The sequence below is a fragment of the Oreochromis niloticus genome, linkage group LG2 (genome assembly GCF_001858045.2).
Source record: "Oreochromis niloticus isolate F11D_XX linkage group LG2, O_niloticus_UMD_NMBU, whole genome shotgun sequence".
NCBI lineage: Eukaryota > Metazoa > Chordata > Actinopteri > Cichliformes > Cichlidae > Oreochromis > Oreochromis niloticus.
The window spans coordinates 27,044,033-27,064,702 of record NC_031966.2 but is presented as its reverse complement, the minus strand read 5'-3'; the positions used below and the strand labels follow the sequence as shown (position 1 = coordinate 27,064,702).

General features: G+C 40.9%; 1 protein-coding gene across 2 annotated transcripts in view; it reads right to left on the bottom strand.

Annotated features, from left to right (window-relative positions):
* Positions 1 to 7,754: 7,754 nt before the first annotated feature.
* Positions 7,755 to 20,670, bottom strand: part of abcb7 (ATP-binding cassette, sub-family B (MDR/TAP), member 7) — a 25,474-nt gene continuing 12,558 nt past the window's right edge. For both annotated transcript variants that reach the window (XM_005467857.4, XM_003445952.5), the window contains exons 9-16: positions 17,892 to 18,066; positions 17,195 to 17,352; positions 14,939 to 15,102; positions 14,634 to 14,763; positions 14,004 to 14,175; positions 11,426 to 11,529; positions 10,611 to 10,718; positions 7,755 to 9,259 (exon numbers count right to left, since the gene is read on the bottom strand). In XM_005467857.4, the coding sequence (XP_005467914.2) occupies positions 9,041 to 9,259; positions 10,611 to 10,718; positions 11,426 to 11,529; positions 14,004 to 14,175; positions 14,634 to 14,763; positions 14,939 to 15,102; positions 17,195 to 17,352; positions 17,892 to 18,066 (1,230 nt within the window). In that variant the 3' untranslated portion in view covers positions 7,755 to 9,040. The remainder of the gene's footprint in view (positions 9,260 to 10,610; positions 10,719 to 11,425; positions 11,530 to 14,003; positions 14,176 to 14,633; positions 14,764 to 14,938; positions 15,103 to 17,194; positions 17,353 to 17,891; positions 18,067 to 20,670) is intronic.

Sequence of the window (20,670 nt, the reverse complement as noted above, 5' to 3'; positions counted from 1 at the left end):
GTTGTGGTATGGCAGGCTTTGGATAATCATCTTTACATTTGGAGCAGATGAAGTCTGTATCCATATTTTAACAACATGCAACACAAATCGCAGCTGTTTAGGTTGTTATTAAAAATGACACCCTGATAGTTTAGATTTAAATGCTGATTCTTGTCCTATGGCACGATGTCTGTCTGCAAACAGCTGTAAACTAAACAGTTTATTTCCTCTTGTGTGATCGATTTGTAATGGTCTCCAATATAAATCGTCCAGTCACGTTATTACTGAAGTCACATACAAGGACAGATTGCTATTCTTTGATATTTGATATCGCTCTTAGATCCGTCCTCATAACCATGTCTATCTATAACTCTTTGAAACGCGTTCAAAGAGAGCGCACACAAACACACACGCTGCAAATTACCTTTGAAATAGATAGCATTTATTTGATTACCTATGTTTTCACTGTAGAAGTAAAGTACAAGCGCTGATGATCTCCATAGTGATTCCATAGTAACAGAAATTATATCCATACTTCTTAAAATACCTTTTCAACTGCATACATCAGTACAGATGTGTTTTAAGAAAGAGACAAATTAACTTACAGCTTCTCTCAGTGCAGCAAGTTATTAACTAAACTCAAAGCTGCCAGGAGAGAAACGTTTTCATTCCTCTATAATTAGAGTTTCTTTGTGTCTTTACAGTAAACAGAGGTAATAAATACTGTCGTAGTGGAATTAATGTGAAAAATGTGCTCAGCTTTAAAGACTCACAGTGAAACTTACATTTTGCTTGTACAGCTAACAAATACACCTGAAAACCACTGTATTAGGTACACCTGGTCAACTGCTCATTAACATAGATTTCTAATCAGCCAATCACTTTGAAGCAACTCGGTGCATTTACACATGTAGACATCAACAAGATGACCTGCTGAAGTTTCAATGTAGCATCAGAATTGGGAGGAAAGGAGATTTAAGTGACTTTGAACATGGCATTGTTGTTGATATCAGACGGGCTGGTTCGAGTATTTCAGAGCCTGATGATCTACTGTGATTTTCCCACATAACCATCTCGAGGGTTTGCAGAGAAAAGAGAAAACATCCAGTCCTGTGGGTGAAGAGGCTGCCAGAGGTCAGAGGAGAACGGCCTGTAAGCTTCAAGCTCGCAGAAGGCAGCAGTTACTTAAATAGCCACTTGTTACAACCAATATATTCAGAAGAGCGCACAGCATGTTAAAGATGGGCTTCAGCAGCAGAAGACCACACCAGCTGCCACTACTGTCAGCTAAGGACAAATCATCAGATTGCACCGTAGAAGATCTTTATTTGTGCTGCAACATTCAGATGATAGAGTCGGAATTTGGATTAAGCAACATGAAGGCACGGCTCCACCCCGCCTTGTATCAGTGGTTCAGGTTGCTGCTGGTGGTATAACGGTGTGAGGGATATTTTCTTGGCACATTTTAGCCCCTTTGCTACCCACTGAGCAACATTTAAATACCACAGCCCACCTGAGTATCTTTGCTGCCTATGTGTGTCCCTTCATGACCACAGTGTACCATCCTCTGACAGGAAAACACACTATGTGGTAAAACTCAGAGCAGTTCAAACTGCTTTCTTCAACATGACAATGAGTTCACTGTCCTCAAATGAACTCCACAGTCAGCAGATCTAAATCCAATAGAGCACCTTTGGGATGTGATGGAACTGGAGATTCACATTATGGATGTGCAGCTGATAAATTTGCAACAACTCTGTGATACTTTTATGTGAGTATGAACTAAAATCTCTGAGGAATCTGTCCAGCACCTTGTTGAATCTATGCTGTGCTGAATTAGGCCGTTCTAAAAGGAAAAGTGTGTCTAAGATAGTTTTTGCAAGGCGTACCTAAAAAATTATATAATGTATAATTTAAACATTTAAATTAGGACGTGAAAATGTTGGCTTATCAACGATGATGGCAGAAATAAATATTGATCACCAAAGATCCGTCCATACAGTGTCAAAGAGGAGCTGGAGCCTACCCCTGGTGTCAGGAGGAGAGGTGGGGTACATCCTGGATTGGTCATCAGTCTGTTGCAGGGCATCCCCATAGATGATATGGGATTATTATAATATAATCCCATATCATAGAGCACAAAGAAACATTTCACATATCTATTTCATGAGACAGGTGAGACAGGCCAAAGGCTGCACACTGGTCAATGTGCAAATGTGCATGTAGTGTTTGAGTGCGTGGGAATGATTTGACATGAAGCTCAAGAAGAGCGAACTGGAATCTGCACACAGATTTAAAAACTTGTATTTCCTCCTTTCGAAACCAGCTTCTTTACAAAGATTTAACATGCATACACGCATAACTGACAGCAGCTTTAAAGAATTTTTTTTTTTTTAAAAGCACACAGTGATGTAAATCACAGAAAAATAGGTAGGGACCAGAAGAAGAATGACATATTATTTTCATTTCTGTATTTCAGAGAAACAGCTTCACTGACAAGCTCTTTAAATGGAACGCCCAAACAGCTGCCCATCACAGCTGGAAGCTTTACATGTCCAAACTCTTGTTACACACGTGTGGAGTGGAAGCATCATGCTATTTCTGTGTTTTCTTACAGAGAGTGGCATTGTTCTTTCTACAGGATTATCTCCCTTTATTACTAGATTGTAAATCAAGGGCTCTCATTTAATTGCTTTCACAAAGAAGCATATATTCCAACAAAAAGCACATTAGCGGCCTCATGGATTGACCAGATAGCCCCCATTTATACAGCTGTTATTATTTTGTGTGGTTCATTATTTTTTATTCAATTTAAAGTGATTTAATGAAGGATGGAGTTAATAACAAGGTGATCACATGTAGTGTAAACTACAAGTGGCCAGCACACCCTGACAGATTTTTTTTTTTTTTGTAACTTTATAATGTTTTATCACATTATGCAGCTGAAAGGCCATCCTGAATTAAATATGAAAAATGGGCAGTTTCTACCTAACACAGTTTAAAGTTTAAATAAATCCACAGGGGGTGATTCTGACATTGGAGCCAATGTAAAATTAAAGGCTGTTATTTCACTGAGAGGGGAAAGTAAATGCTGAAATTTCAGGCTTTGATGCTCACCAGGTTTGACAGTCGGTGTGAAATCTCCAATAAGATTATGACAGTTGTAACCTGCGTGAATCCATCTCTGCATTAACATCAGCGTGCCTGACCAAGCAGTCTAAGAAGGGTGGGGGGGATGGGGGGGGGCTACCTGGACCTTGATTTGCCGCCTCTGTATGAGATGCACTGACTGCAAATCAAATAGCAGAATTGAACATGTGCATGCAGGCTGCAGGTGAATCATGTGAATCAGTTTCAAGTCTTTATCACAATAACAGGCCACAATCAGAAGAAGCGCATGCAGCTCTCATGCATCTGATTTCAAAGCTGTGTTATATGGAGCTTTGATTTTGTATTTTTATTTTACATTAAAATTTTTATTTCTTTTTTTTAACACAACTAGATTTCAGAAAGTTTTATTACCGTGTCATTTCAAAAGTTTGAAATGAACGACCAATTATGTTCGCAGGAAGCAAAATTTTAATGCCAGAAGTAATTCTAGACATGACCTTTCTTATGGAGATTGAAACTCTGAAAAGATAATCTCTCCTAAAGTAGACGCTAATTCTGCGCTACTTTTCAGAACAGTGCTGTAGCTTTGACCGAGGTTTTGTTTTTTTGCTGAACCACGCTACTGATGATGATGATGATGTCATTTAGACACAGCCCCCCCTGAAGCCACTCTGCACACTGTGAATAATGGAACAACTCCACTGGGATTCCTTGACAGCAGCCGTAGTCATTTTACTGGGTCTCCATCTATTATGTGCCAGCCTTTAGCATCTTACACAAAGTAACAACATTTTTGCAAACCCATGGAGACCAAACTTTTAAAAAAAGAGAGAAAGAGAGAAAAAAAGGAGTACAACTGCCTTCAAAAAGGGAGCTATTTAACTTTGCATGATCAGATTTGGAAAATATTCAGCTGTTTATATGATGCTAAAAAAGGGAGAATTATTCTTGTCTGTGAGGACCAAACATATTGAAATTCAAAATACATTCATAAATTTGGTATCTGCAGCAAACACTGCGCACACACACAAAATGTGTGTCCTGGATCATCTGCTCAGGGGTTGCGTCATGCGCAGCACACTGTATCTGTGCAGAGATGGTTATGCCGTCGTATGTGTGTTTATTGACTTTAAAAGAACCAGCTGTATGCGTGCAAGTGCGCGCATGTGTGAATATTCATTCTCATTTTGACCAGGAGCATTGATATAGTACACAGGGATTACGCACATAAATTTACACTCCCACACAAAACGGTGGAAATAACTACATCTTCTCTGAGGCATCGATGCATATTTATTAAGGCGTAAACGCCCTTGGCCACATGCTGGTTCCATTGTAGTGGGATGGGAGCGAGCTAACTGTCTGCTGCAGAGGGATCGCCCTGAGTCTCAGCCTGGTCTGCCTGTCATCCCGATGAAAATAAGCACGGTGGAGTTCAGCAACAGGCCGAGGGGAGGGTCAGCAGGGATTTGACGTGTGTGGCTGAATGCGTCTTATCACCTGTGTGCTCTGGGTGGCTGTCGTGGGACCCGAGACGTAGCTCTCTGGGCATGTTTAAGGGATCTACATATTAAATTCTGCACTGAATCACCGTGAAGGATAATATGTTCTAACCATGTACAGGCAGAAAGAGTGGGCGCAACAAGAAGACATCATCCAATCTGTACATCAGCAGCATGTTCTTTGAAAATCTCTCCTTCAGTTAGAAGGTCGTGCTTTGCGTTACAGGCTCACTCGCCTGCTGCGGTCCATATTAAGGTCATTAATAGAGGCTTTTGTACGCCTGCCTTCCTTTACGCTCGCAGAATGCTGCATAGTAAAGAGGGGAATGCCTTCCCATATTATTACCTCCTTAAAACATGCAGGCAAACAGCTCAAAACAGTGCTAATCACATGCACAGCATGCAGACAATTAAAGGTCACCGAAGAAAAGATTTTTAGGATTTTCAGTTTCTAAACATTAAAAAAGCGAGAAAGCAAACACCCTGCCTGTGTGAGTCAATCTCGGATTGCTTAGTAACTTCAATACTTGAGAGTGTTATGTCCTTGACCGTATCAGACACACACAAAGCTTTGCCTCAGCAAAGAAGAGGGAAAAAAATAAAAGTCGGTGTAATATCTAAGGCTCTTTCACAGAACCCAAGCAGATCATAGCGAGTTATGTTCACTGAATAATTAGCGAATAACCTGTTAGGGGCAGCAGCTGAACGTTGTTGGGAGCCGCTAATGAATAGTCTCATAATCTCATCTGCCTAGGTTAGATGAGAAGGACACCATTAACATCAACTCGACTGCCTGGACATCTGACGCATGAAAGAAGACCCATCCAACCAGTAATCATCCAGTTGGGTTCCTTTTAAGCAGGGCTTTATCAAAGTCTACTTTCATCTGTAATGTGTGACTTCCTCAGAAGGTGGTAGAGGCCTCACAATGCAGCGCAGCGGGGCTTGGTCTGTCACGTTATGGGAATGTTTTTGTTATTGTCAGTTTCAATTATAATCCTGCCGAAAGGCCTCGCAGAAAAAAAATGCTGTCTGATGTCTCCGGTCCCGGAGGAGTATCCAGAACGCTGCAGGGGTTCTTGAGGGGAATCCAGTGTCATTTTGTCCATCAGACAATGAACACAAGGAGAGCATGTTAGTGCCACTGTTGCGTTCCAAGCTTGGATGCTTCGCTCCTAATGACAGATCTTATCTGCTTTAGTGGGGCCAAATGCAAAAGCTGAAACAATCTCTTTGACCGCTCTCGTGGGTGACACGGATCCAGTATGTAACACAGAGATATTTATTAAGGGACACTTTACAGTTAGATCCATAATTTGTTGGACAAAGATACAATTTTTATAGTTTTTCATCTGAAACATTAGCACAGTCAATTTTAAATCAGTCAGAAATGGGTTTTTCATGATTTAGTTTCATCTCGAGTAACTGGGCTCTAATTAGGCGGAGATCAGGTGACTTGGTCTTTTAAGAATATCCCATTTCTTCACCTCAAGAAACTCATGGGTTGCTCTTGCAGTGTGCTTTGGATCACTAACTATTTGCACAGTAAAATGCTGATCAGTCAGTTTTGCAGCGTTTGTCTGAATCCGAGCAGAGAGTACAGCCGTGTAGACCAGTGGTTTCCACAGGCAGCCATGCCATGATAATACCTCTACCATGTTTCAAATATAATGCAGCACTCTTTAGAGCTTTCAGTTTGAGTTGTCCAAAGAATTATTTCCAGAACTGTGCTGGTACTCCTGGAAAAGTCCAATCTGGGTGTAACCAGTGGTTTGTATTTTGCTGTAAATCCTCTGTATTCACAATCATTCTCTCCTAAAGTGTCTTGTTTAGGTTTATTGTTTTTAAACCTAATGACATTTGGTGATATTCATGGTTCTAGATTGATTTCCATCCAAGTATAAAAAACAGTCCTTATATTTAAGATTATGTCAGTTTCCCCTGTTAATTTTGAGCCTCTACAAAAATGGGGCGCTATGTTGTAACTGTATATTTGTAATATTTTAAATGCTGAGGGTTTTTGTGGTTTTTGAAAGTAAAAATTTTAAATTAAAGCAAGCAGCTCATTTAAAAAAAAAAAATGGGCAGATTTACGCCTTTTTGTCCTTTATTTAGTGATATTGTCTTAAAGTAAGCAAAGCGCTCCCTGAGAATGATGTCATCCAGATGGCAGCGTATGTTCCTCCAAAACTTACAGGATAATGTGTTCTTTAGCATTAATGGAGTTTTCACACACTTGGAAGTGACCCCATGCTGTGTGCACTACACCCACACGCCACCACAGATGCTGTTTTTTTGAACTGCACACATAAATAGAATGAGCTTGGAATCAATTTTTAGTCCAGCTTTGACAAGCTGATACCAAACTTTGTCAGAAATGTGATTGTTAATGTCCAGATCATAAGGTCCTGAATGTACTAAGGTTTATGTAATTTTTTAAAAAAAAAAGAAAAAAAAGAAGCAATTTTAAGATAGAATTTTGTTGCTGAACTGAGACAATTTAGTGATATGTTGATGTCTTAAAGGACAAATAAAGCAAATATAAAAATAAGAGATTAACGCAAATCAAATTCAACTGTTATGCTAGCTGACATGTTGAATCAAGCAGTGAGTGTTTAAGGCAAATATTTCATTCATTTCTTATTAATTTGAATGTTTTTGGAGGTCAAAGTAACAAAATAAAGACAGCTGAATATTTCTGTAAATAGCCTCATTCACTTTCTAGCAGACGAACAAAAAGCCTGAATCCATTTTCTGTCACATTTGTACATGAACGTCGGCTAATCTGAACCCAGCAACACCTTTAATGACTTCAGACACCTTTAGATTTTAATTCATGATCAGATTTTATCAACTCCAGTTTGGTATTGCACGACTGAGAACTGGTCTGGCATAAAAACAGCTGCTAAACAAAACAATATATGTATATATTTTGTACTAATTAAACAACACATGTTAATTTGCACATTTCACAACTATTCCTTTAAAAAGTAAAAATCAGTGACTGAGAAATGTGCACTGCTCTGAGTGTCATGTTGTGAGCACTTAGACGTATCAAACCTGAAACCATGATAGAAAAAATAAATGCCTATAATCTTGTTTTATACATCATCATATCTCTGAAATTAAAAACAGAACGTGCATATGAAGCCGACATCATTGTTATTTAGAGAAAAGCCAACATTTATTAATCTGAATTGTACCAACACACCAACATAGTCCAAAGCACTATGAAGCAGAGTGTGAAAGACACCCAGTGATAAATTTCTTCATTTTTAGATACAACATTATAGCAATGGTCCAAACAAAAATGTGTTTCGTAACTAAAGCGGCCCTCAGAAAGAGAGGGCGTGTGCGCGCTGTCCGGCTTTCCAAATCTACACGCAACCTTCACACGGAAAGAGTCTTTACTTTGGTCATACACTCAAAAAAATATCAATCTTCCCAAATAACTGCATCAGAAGAGGCTTGTCAACCAAGGCTAAGGGATATGATGGTTAAAAAAAATGCTTTTAAGATGTTACCTGTAAATGCAGCTCAAATTGTAGTGAGACCCGTCCATGATTTATTAGAGTTCCTTCCTGTTAGTCTCAGTGTTATGCTTACATGAAAGTGACCGTGACATACGAGCAGTTCACGGGGGAGCTGTTCGGTGTTTTTTTTGAGTGCCAGCATCTAAATGATGTACAAAGGCCCTGACGTTCCACAAGTCAGTTTTATCTTATAATTGTGTGAACAGGATAATGAACTTGTTTGCACAAAATAACTCGTGCATACAAGATAAAAAAATACATATATCGCCTTCTACTGGGATCAGATCATCTACACATCTTCACATTTTCAGAATAATTGTCGATAACAACGTGACGGGCAAACATATTGCAGCACAGCCTGCCGCACGTATACACCCTTTATATATAAAAAGCAAACCTACATTTAATTCCTTTCGTAAAGAATTGTTTTTAAAAATCATATCAATACAAATTGCATCAATATCAAGGCATATGCAAGTCATTACATGTAGGCTCATCTGTTTCCAGTGCAGAGGAAGATGTCAATAAACCTGATGTCAAAAAAAAAAAAAAAAATGAGGAGGAGGGGGCAACCATGTTGACTAACAGATGTCTTGCACGCACGTATGTGATATACAAGGTCTCTTATGCTTTGCTTCAGCTGAGACAACTGGCATATAAGCTCTCTCTCTCTCTGGACATCAGCCAGTGCTAAACACTCTTGCTCCCTGTTCCTGCTCCTCCTCCTCCATTTTGGCGAGCGCTGGCCTTTATTCCCATGGAGAGGAGGAGAGATAGTCATTATAACAGGGTTTTGGCTGGAGTGGGTAGTGGGGTAGTGGGGGATGTACCCGCCTGCCCAATAGCACGCAGACCAGGGATTCCAGTGTAGGCCATCTGTGAGGGATGAACAAACATGGCGGGTGGCAGCTTCTCTCAACAGGAGCAGTTCCCACAGCCTTTCACACTGTTGAGGATCTCCTCCTGCAATTTCCTCCTCTCCTCCTCCTTCTGGGACAGCCGCTCGGCCTGCGGCTCGGCCGAGTTCTTGCTGCTGTTCAGGATTCTGTTGTTCTGGGCGTTCCAGAGGTCTCCGTACAGGCTGCCAGGGGTGCTGAGCAGAGCCTGGTGGGTGCCTCGCTCTGCCACTTTACCCTAAGCAGAGAAAAAGAAGCCAAATTATATGGAAAATTTAAAAAAAGTGTAATTAGGGGGGGGGAAGGTTTCACAGGACAATAAAAAGGGGCTGTTAACACAGAATCATAGCTAGCATCTCTTCACGGCCACTCTCTCTGCAGACGCCCCCCCCCCCCCCTCCAATAACAATCCCTGCCGCCTCCCCAACAACTGTTGCATTCCTCTTGCAAAACACGCAGACACGCACGCAAATCCACACACATACACCACACAGCCCTCCCACACAGTCACACACAAATGAAAGCACCCCCCTCCCCCCACCTCCCATGAGCATGCAGAGGTGTGGGCATCATCTTTAGTGCACCCAGGATGAGCATGTGACTGCTTCCGCTCGTTATTTTAATGAGCACCCCAGGCAGTCCTCTGCTGGTGACACCAGCAAACGCCGTGGCGACATCACACGCAAACATGCCTCCTCGCCACGACCCTCTGATCCCCACCATCTGACTCGGGAAACAGGAACGGCACAGGCTCAACTCGCCGCAGTTCAAAGAGAGCCTCTTCTCATTTTATCCCATCTGACTCGAGCGCTGGCGGAAAATGTCACTTCACCTGTGTTACATTTTATTTGAACTCTTTCTTTCCAGATAATAACTGACTTCACTGTGTTGTGCTCTGCAGCGTCTCTGAGCCCAAGCAGCTGGGACAGCTCTGTAATGCAGCACACAATAGCAAAGCACACCAAGTATCGCTGTTCACCCCTACCCTGACTTAAACGCATCTGACCGAAAAACCGCATAAAGCCATTTGTGTGGCGAGCGCCGCGGAAAGACATGTTTAGTCGCGGATAGGGCCTCATCAGTGTCTGGGAAGCTGGCCCATACATTATTAGTCACCGAGACAAACAAGACACGCCATCTGACCAAAACACCCAGTCGAGTCTGACTGGTTTAATGAGCCCTTATGGAGAAAATAATACATTCACTTCTACCAACAGTGTCCTGTTGTTGTTGAAGTTAATGAGAGGAGCTAAACAAAGCATGTTTTTATCACGTACGTTCAAGAAAGGTAAATAAATGAGTGCCAAAAAAAAAAAAAAGAAAAGAAAAAAAAAAAAGGAGAGAGACAGACGACTTGCTAACTTCTTTCTAGTTGCTGGCACAAGCGGTGCACTGGGGGTCACGCAGAGTGCGGGTCATCATCCTTCAATGTAAAATCGTCTAATTGGACTGGCAATTAACACACTGCGTGTTTATACTTGGGCACACTCAGCAGTCGTACAAAACTACATTACACCTGAAGATGATCTCATTCTGCCCTGATTAACAAGTAAAAAAAATAAAAATAAAAAAAATGTCTGAGTTCTCACCTCATTGAGCACTATAATCTCATCTGCGTCTACGATTGTGGAAAGCCTGTGGGCGATAAACACAGACGTCCTGTCCTTCACCATCTCCTTCATTGAAGTCAGGATGTTCTGGATGCACACAAGGACAGATAACATTACTACACTGTTAAGCTTTACAAGAGTACCCCCATAATCCAAAGGAAAATATTTCCAAGTTTGCAATAACAAAGGTCTGAAAAGAAAGGGAGGGGGGGAAAAAAAAAAGAGCATGAATGACAGGAAATATATGAAATGTACTCGCAAACTTTGATTTGAAAGAGAAGCTAAGTCAACACAATGTTGCTCAGCAACATCCACCTTCATATGCTTTTTTCTTTGCAGTGTTTACATATGATAATTTAAAAACACCATCATGACGAGAAGGAAGAGAGAGAGGGAGGAAAAAAAAATCTCAATTAACAACCACGTCTACTGCCCCACTCTTTTCCCTGAAGTTCAGTGAGGGCGCGCTGAACTTTCTCATTAAATGTAACATTTACAAAGACTGTGTGGTTTAAGCTGAGCTGGAGATTAAGTAGGAGAAAACAGTGGCAGGTGGCAAGGGAGAACATGGGGGTGGTATGCGTGCATGTGTGTGTGTGTGCAGCGGGTGTATGTCGCAGCAGGTATGTGACGCAGGAATGAGCTGAATTATTGTGTACCTACAGCAGGTGACTGAGTGGGTGTTTGTTCTGTTAAATGTGTATGCAGACACGCTAATGCGTGCGTGCTGCCGGGAGCGGGCATTTGTGGGTATATTAGAAATTCGTGTGAGTGTCTGTCACTGTCAGACTGACCTCTTCAGTGATGGAGTCCAGGGAGGAGGTTGCTTCGTCATACAGGAGGATGGGCGGATTCTTTAGTATTGCCCGTGCGATGGCGACCCGTTGCTTCTCCCCTCCTGGAACAAACCAGACGTCATAAATAGCGAGGCGAACGCCGAAACCTTTGAAATACGCGTTACTGCAGGTCTCCGTCTGACCCTTCTCGCTAGATAATTACCTCAAACTGAGGGCCAACACTTAGACAATACCAATGCTACATGTTTCAGTCTGGTAAGAAAAGGAAAAGAAAAAAAAAAAAAAAAAAAACAGACCTGATTTAATTGTGAAGAAAAATCAGCAGGATGCAAAGCTTTCTCCCGCTGTGCCTGACTTTGCCTTTATTACATATGAGCCGTGTGCGGCCACTTGAAAGCGAGCGGTGTTCGGGGAGAGTAAATACTGCTGGCAGTGGAGAACAGAAATGAAGAAAGTTAGGAGCCTGAGAGCCCAGACTGCCTCCTTCCTCGTCCCCCCACCCAGCCCCCCACTCCCTTCCTCCCTCCCACCTCTCGCAAACTCACAGGCAGCTGTCACGTACAGCCGCAGTGAAATTAATGAGAAGTTAGTCATGTCTTTATTTTGTCCATTCTCTCACTCACTCTGTCACTCCACATAAAGAAATCTGTGCTGCCAGTAATTGCATCTTGAATGCTGAGTGAAAATGCTCACACTATGTGTGTTTACGTGGGCTAAATGAGTTGCACAGTGATGCTAGGAACCTAATACTACACAGTCGTGTGTAGATCAAATGAGGGTGACTAACTGTAAGGCAACATGCCATTAAACAAGTTCAGACACTAAATTGAAGAAAATGTTGAAGTAATGACAGTACGGCGAGAGATTAATCACAGTTAAAACAATTTCAAAATGCCATGCTAGGGGGTGAAAAGTGAGGAAATTTACAGCTCAGCAGCTATATGATACAACGCTCCTGTTTCATTCATACTACTTTCATATAAACATACTATGCTGAAACTAATGTTCTGAATAAACACAATGTGCTCATTTCATTGAATTTGATAACAAAGACTTTATTTGAAAAGAAAAGCTAAAACGTGCAACTCTTAAATAACAATGAGAACTTATCGCTTCATCTCTTTATTCTGCCCTACTTCAAGGTAATTTCTACCGGATTTAAACTCACCAGCCACTTTGTTGGGTACACCTGATAAACTGCTGAGGAACTCCGTGCAGTTGGCACAAAGTCATTTAGACACGGTCAAGATGACCAGTGAACGTGGCATGGCTGTTGGTGCCAAATGGGTTGGTCACAAATTGCTGATATATTGAGAATTTTCCCACATAACCATCTCTAGGGTTTATAGAGAATGATCTAAAAAAATTAAAAAAAAAAAAAAAAAGAATATCCAGTGTGCAGCAGTTTCTTGATGAAAATGTTGATGCCAGAGATAAGAGGGGAATAGTCAGCCTGCTCTGAGTTGACAGGAAGGCAACAACGAGAAGAGCAGCAAAATCCTGACTCGTATCAACAGTTCAGGCTAGTGATGGGGTGAAATGGTGGCATATTTTGGGCCTGTTAATACCAACACAGCATGGTTTAAAGCCACCACAGTCTACCTGAGTACTGTTGCTGACCTTATCCGTATTGTACCCATCCCATGATGGCTGCTTCCAGCAGGATAACATGTGCCATGTTACAAAGCTCAAATCATCACAGACTGGTTTCTTGAACACGACAGTGATTCCACTGCACTTAAACAGCCTCCACAGTCACCAGATCTCAATGCAATAGAGCATCATTGGGATGTGGTAGAGCGAGAGATTCCCATCATGAATGTACAGCTGAAAAATCTTTAGCGGCTGTGACATGTTGTCATGTCAATCTGGACCAAAATCTCTGGGTAATGTTTCCAGCATGTTTCTGAATCCATCCCATGAAGAATTGAGGCAGTTCTAAGGCCAAAAAGAGGTCGAAGCCAAGGTGTGCCTAACGATGTGGCTTCTAAGTATATAAAGTCAGTTCAAATTATTATGTTTATATTTTCATCTTAGAAAAAACATGTTTTTTTGCTATTAATTAAACATTTATAAAGTTATACAATTTACAATATAAATAATATAAACAAAAAGTAGCTGATAACTGATTAAGCAAAATATGGCTCAAACCACGTATTGGTTCTAACATTTTCCAACAAACGGTTTCAACAATGGTTTTGATTTTGGACTGTTAGATGTTTGAACATAAATAACTAAATAAGAAGCCCATTTTTTTCTTCTTCTTAGAAAATTCCATTTGTTATGAATCATTCTTTTTTTTGTGTGATTTTAAAATAAATGAATGGAACCAGTGGATACTCTTCAGTGAAAATAATAAAAACGAAATAAACAAGAAAAACAGCCAGTCTTAGATTTCTGTATAACTACTATATTATAATGTGGAACTATTAGCGCGCCAATTATTAAGAGAATGGGTGTGATTTTCTTTTTTCTAGTGTAGTACAGCATCCAGAAAAAAGCAAAACACACAGGCTTTTCAGTGGCTTGCATGGAGAGAGCATACTTAAACAGCAGGCATAATGATGCAGCTAACCTGAGAGCTTGAGGCCCCGCTCCCCAACCTGGGTGTCATAGCCATTGGGCATCCTGAGGATAGCGTCATGGAGGCCTGCTAGACGAGCTACTTGATAGACCTCCTCTGGCGTGGCGTTGATTTTCCCGTACTGCAGGTTGTAGAAGATGGTGTTGTGGAACAGAACGGCATCCTGACAGCAACACAGTTAAGGAAAAAAATAAGGCTTCAGAGATTGTTTTTTTTTTTTTTTTAATTGCAGCAGTGAAAGAAAACAGAAGACTGCAGTTACAAAGAGGGAGAAAGTGAAGGAAGCAAATGACAAAAATATGTGCATGTACCATCTGTTCAGATCAGCCTCTGAGCTCACTGCAGTGAAAACCAAACTGAATTCAGCTCATTTCTGAATGCTATTGTTAATGGTTAATGTTACATTGTTCTTTGCTGCCCCCTTGTTGTGCTTAATCACTAACAATATATTATTACCTTTACCACTTAGAGACAAAAGGTCCACGTACTTCTTCTGAGGAGGAGAAGGTTCAGACCCCACCATCCCACCCCCGCCAAAAACATCAAATAAAATAAATAAAAATCTCTGTGTGGCTGATGGCTTTTCATTTCTGTTTATTTCTGTGATGGATTTTCTCATACCTGAGGAACAACCCCCAAAACCTTCCTCAGGCTGTCAAGGCTGACGTCTCGGATATTCTTCCCTGCTATGTAGATGTTCCCCCGCTGGGGCTCGTAGAAGCGGAACAAAAGCCGCACAATGGTGCTCTTCCTGCAACCAGACGTGGAACCAATCGTCAGCATCCTTCTGTCTGTTAGCTGGGGTGAGCTACACCCCCCAACTCTACTGATGATATCTGATAAGACTGTCTAAGACATGCAAATAAGATGACATGGGCTGGGTTAAAGGTTTAACATACGGCGCAGATCTCAGAAAGGTTACCTACCCCGACCCGCTGCCGCCAACTACAGCCACCTTCTTCCCAGCAGGTACTTCGAAGGACACTCCGTTTAGGACTTTCTGGCCCTCCAGGTATTCAAAATAGACATCCTCAAAGCGGATGGTGGCCTCCTGTGGTGTGATGGTTAATGGTGGGGCGAGATCCTTCTCCTAGAGCACACCATCAGAGGGTTAAGACAGGCAAAATGGAAAAAGAAGAGAGGGATCCAGAACAGCCACTGGCAGAGAAGGCTCAACATGATGCAACATTACTCCAACACCTTGTAAAGAGGCATACTGCTGGAGCACGGAGCCTACACGGACTGCATAAAGCGAGACATTCACAGCAAATTTGAGAGGTCGTTTCAAAAAGGCCGTATGAATCTTCACACGCTGCCCTTCACGGTGATTGAAGGATCAATAGGCGTGAAAACTTTCGGTACATACTGAGCTCAGTCACAGTGCGGCGATGCAGCCAAGGTCAGCAGTGAATAAAACGCTGTCCTTAGCTTCAGAATAAAAGCATGTTCTGCTCAATGTCTATACCACCTAATAGCAACATAATCACACACTATCCAACTCAGTCAATTAATACAAATAACTCTCAGTCCATTAGTATAAACAGATGATAATTTTACACCCTGCGACATGGGAAAAAAGCCAAAATAATTTGTCTTTTATTTTGCGGTGCAGCTTCAAGAGAGGGAGACTTTTAAATTATTTTACATCTACATAATCGGCCAGTGTGTTACCAAAAAAAAGACCCCAACAAAAACCCCACACACTCAGACAGTAATGGCCTGCTGGGCAGTGCCATTCCACTGGGAATTACAATGGAGAGGAATATTACTGATGAGTGAAAAGTAACTGGACAGATTCATTTCTCTGACTGTAATTACAGGCTGCAGATGAGAATGGCCTTCGTATTGTTAGGGAGGAGGTGCACATTTGCACTTAAGTGCACTCTTCTGACGCAACACGGGCTGTCTTAAACAAAGAAAGGAAAACGATCCATACAATGAAACATCCCATGAAATAAGAAAATCAAATAAATATGAGGTTTGGATGTTAGAAATTGTACAAATGATGGGCATTTTATAATTTAAAGGGCAGGATCTGTCTAAACATTCCTAATTTCTATAGGATGAAATTCTGTACTGTTGGTAGATTAATCCCAAAATTATTTCATTATTTTAGTTATCTTTCAGGAAGTACTGATAGAATTGTTATTAGCACCCTCAGCTGGCAGGGGAACAATAAAGGAGACACTGAGAAAGCTGCACTGCAGGCAGAAGTGGCTTTTGTTAACAAAAAAAAAAAACATTAACAAGGCAAAAAATTAACTTTAAGAGGCTGCCAGCTTCTTCAACCTCTCCTGTAACCACAGGATGAGACAGACCAATACCGTGCTTTGAAAGCGCACTCAGTAATCACTGATGACCAAAATTATATGAGTGTAGCAATTTTAACAGAAAGCCATTCACTTAAGTGCAGTTTGACCTTTCATTTCTCCCCATTGACACTCCTTTGTTTCTGTCTGTTTTGCTACCACTAGTCATAATCAATAATTGCACTGGAACACAACACAAATATTAGGCAAGTTAACAAGTTTATCATTTGTATAGTCCAACAGATAATTGCAACACAACAAATTAACTGAAACACTGGAGTGAAATTAACAATAAAAACAAGGGAAACGAGGCCTAGTTTTTTGTTTTTTTTAAAGAAAGCTTTTAATATACTACATAACTCAGTCTAAATTATGGATGCTCTAATTAAAATGACCACTGTTTAGTAACTAAAAAACACTGAATAAATCACTAAGTAAGCAGCCGACAGTTCTGCAGGAATTTCCCATAATATCCACAAACTGATCGCATTAATGCAGCGAGCAATGTCATGCACTACAAGTGGCAATAGACGAGGAAGCACCTGAGTCCCATGAAGCACGTAATTACTATGTTTGACTGCAACCTATCATTTATTTTACAACACATGTGGATAGGTTAGTCATGCAGCAATAAGAGGAACTCAGTCTGCTGTTAAAATCTTTCACCACTCGCTTATTTTTTTAATCTGCTGGAGAAAATGGATGGGTAACGGGCTTCATCACATTTTGGACTTGCCTTTATCTTCAATTTTTAAGATTCAACTCTGTGGAGATTCATCTATTCTGCTCTGATTCACCTATTCCGCTCTCTACCGTCAGGAGGGAAAAAAAAAAAAAAAAAGTGAAGAAGCGCGTGGCAGGCTGATAAGTTACCTTGATCTTGGTGTCGACGTTGAGCAGGGTGAAAAGAGTGTTCATGTCTATAAGGGCCTGTCTGGTCTCTCTGTACACGGTACCCAGGAAGTTTAGAGGGAGGGAGAGCTGAAAGAGCAGCCCGTTCACCATGACCAGGTCTCCCACCGTCATCGTACCTATAGAAAAGCAACAGAACAGCTTACAGCGATGCACACGCTCTCGCTCTGCTGTATCATGTATGCATCTTTGGATGCAAGATCCAAAAAAATAAATAACAGCCAAACCCTTTTTTTCCTCCTTCTCTTTCTTTCAAGCTGAGAAAGTAGACAAACCATCTCCACCCCCTGTGATTTCAATTTCTGCATCAAAGCTATTTTATATCCTATTCATGCCACTTTTTCATGCTTGCTGTGTTTTGTTCTCATTTAGTTTCTATTATGCAGTTCAGGCAGAGTTTACTTTTCTTTTCCAGTTTCATCGGTCCATTTGATTTTGTTTTGAGATGTTTAAACTTATTTATGTCTAAACCCTATTTCCATTGTGTTCTTACCACAAAACATTGGCATGAAGAGTTATATTCAGCTCAAGTCAGTCTAGCAAGTTTTTGGGGGTTTTTTTTACCTTTACACATGGATCCAATTCAATTTATGGCTCAAAAGAAATCGGAAGCCCACAACAGACATTTACGCATCACCTTTCCAAACTCTACACTCACCTGCTGCAATGCCCTTGCTAGCGAGCAGCATGATGGCTGTGAGGCCGACGCTGAAGATGGCACTCTGACCAAAGTTGAGCATGGCGAGTGTGGACGTGGTTTTTAAAGAGGATGACTCATAGATCTTCAGGAATCCATCATACCTTTCAGCTTCGTACTTTTCATTATTGAAATACTGCAGCAGAGATGAGAAGTATTAAGAGACAGAGCACAGGCCACGGAGACAATGAGAACATTCACAAAAGGAATGAAAGAGTAAGTCGAGAGTGAAAGAGGGAGAGACTCAAATATGGTAATGGTTAAAGGTTAAGGAAGCATGGAGAGCCGTGTCGGCCAGATAGACACTTTTGCGCAGCCTGCCTCGAGGCTGCATTTGTTCTCTGTGACCGCTCTGGGCATAGTCTGGGTCTCAGTTGGCCTCTAAAGCACTTTTTCATGTCTCTGTATCTTAATCTGCTCCCGTTAGATTTTAAAGGATGTGGAAAGCAATACAGCTGCCTTATCTTTGCATGGTGAAGTTTTGGCAGTGAAACAGTAACAGCAGAAACACAACAAATGTTACAAATATTAGACAACTGGAACAAGAAAAAAAAAGAGAGTGAGAAAAGCCTAAACATCCCGTGCAAGTTAAACAAGAATTGCTGCAGATTATTCATCACTGACATTGTCATCATCCTCTGTGTTTACATCTGTAGCAGCTTACACAGACACCTAGATTACTAACAGAGTGCACATAGCTCTTTTAAGTGTTACACCACACAAGCAGCACTAATTCTGATTAAGACATACAGCTATCATTTAAAGGGGGGGGGGAAGAAAAAGAGCCCCAGCCACCAGCACTCTCCTGCACATCTCTTAAATTCGGCACATAAAACAACAATATAATCATAACAATCCTCCTCAACTCTGCTGCCAATTACCTAATATTGTTGCTGCACGGCTGTTTGTTTAGCTTGCATCATTGTTTCTCTGCTCTGGTTAAGTGGGCGATTTGCTTCTCTAGCTAACGGCAGTGGTGCTGTGCGGACACAGACCTGCCACTGATTTGCATATAAGGAAATGCACCGAATAAGAGAGACTAGAAAGTAGCGCATGGAGGACAAACCGAAGCAGTGCAAGGAGCCGTATTCAGGTTCTCATCCAGCCCTTTGTGAAAGTGGAACGGATTTCTGAGTGGGCGGAGATCTAATTACATATGCACACTCACAGCTCAGAGTGATGCTAAATCCGGCCGCATTGACACAGATGACACAAAATAACACAGAACAAAACGTTAAGAAAAACAGGACGCAAAATAATACGGCAAAGAAAATAACACGGTATCCAAAATATATCTGCAACGGCCAACAAAGCAATGAAACGCGATACTGATTATGTTTGTGTTGTGTACTAAAAGATGACCTAAAAAGAGATTTAAAACTGAACAAGACAGAGTTTAAGGTAATGTGACCTTGAGAAAAGTTTGCAGTAATCTTTACTGATCACATCAGGCAGGTGAGACTCGCTCTCACTCATAAACCACCCAGGACTTCAGATGACATTTCTATTATATTTTTAAAGCCCCCAGTGGCAGATACCTTTCAGCCCAAAACTATAATTGTGACACAATTTGGGCCATTGACTAAACTGTGAAAATAGTCCTGAGTGTCCGGTGATAAATGTCTCATTGTTTGTAGCGACTGAAGTGACATTTACAGAAATGGTGGACAATTTCATACTGAGAAGAAGAGTACCGCAGAGAATTAAGGGGAAGAAATGAAGACAAAGAAATATGAGAAAAGTAAAAACACAGGAAATTATGCTTTTATAATGTGTGAGAGCTGAAAAGAAAATAGCTCATGGAATAACCAACAGAGAATTAATCAAATATTTTGATATATTCAAGCAGAAATGCAAAAGAATTCCAAGTCTATGAATTGGGATAATTTGAGGTTTTTTGTCTCATGTGACAGATAAAAATGATTCTGGAAAAACTAATCCATGTTTTACAGACATTTTGACCTTATACATATATACAAAAGCATGCTTTAAATCATTTTCCTGAAATTTTTGTCTAACATAATAACAACCATTCTCCAAGCCAAGGTCTTCATAATGTAGTGGTTAGCATATTTGCCTTATATGTGTAAGGTTCTTGATGCATCCCCTTGCAAATAAGGAAGCAGATGAAACAAGTCCTAGCTATGGCCTTACATCGGTATAAGCTTATAGTACGGTGGCCCTGAGAGGCCAAATGGACTGCAACTTAAGAAAACACCAGCAATAAGAAAAACGCTGCAAAAGCACACAAAACACAACGGAAATAGGAAAAAACAGATTTCCAAAAGCACAAGGGAAGTGTTTCTGGGGAGACAATAACCCGACGGACCAGTTGCAGGAACCAAAATTTGCTAAGAATTGCGCTGGGAGACACTTAAAAGAAGTGGAGGATCTATCGGTTTTGTGAGGAAAGAAAAGATGAGAGGTAAGTGTGTTAGCCTAACTATTAGCCTAAAAATCCATCATGAGTATTATTTGAATCATGATAAAACACACCTACCATGTTTTGGGTTCCTGCAACTGGTCCGTCGGGTTATTGTCTCCCCAGAAACACTTCCCTTGTGCTTTTGGAAATCTGTTTTTTCCCATTTCTGTTTTCCTTTTTCCTATTTCCGTTGTTGTTTTTCCTCTTTGTGTTTTGTTTTTTCCTATTTCCATTGTGTTTTGTGTGCTTTTGCAGCGTTTTCTTATTGCTGGTGTTTGGCCTCTCAGGGCCACTGTATTTTAGACCTCAAATAGA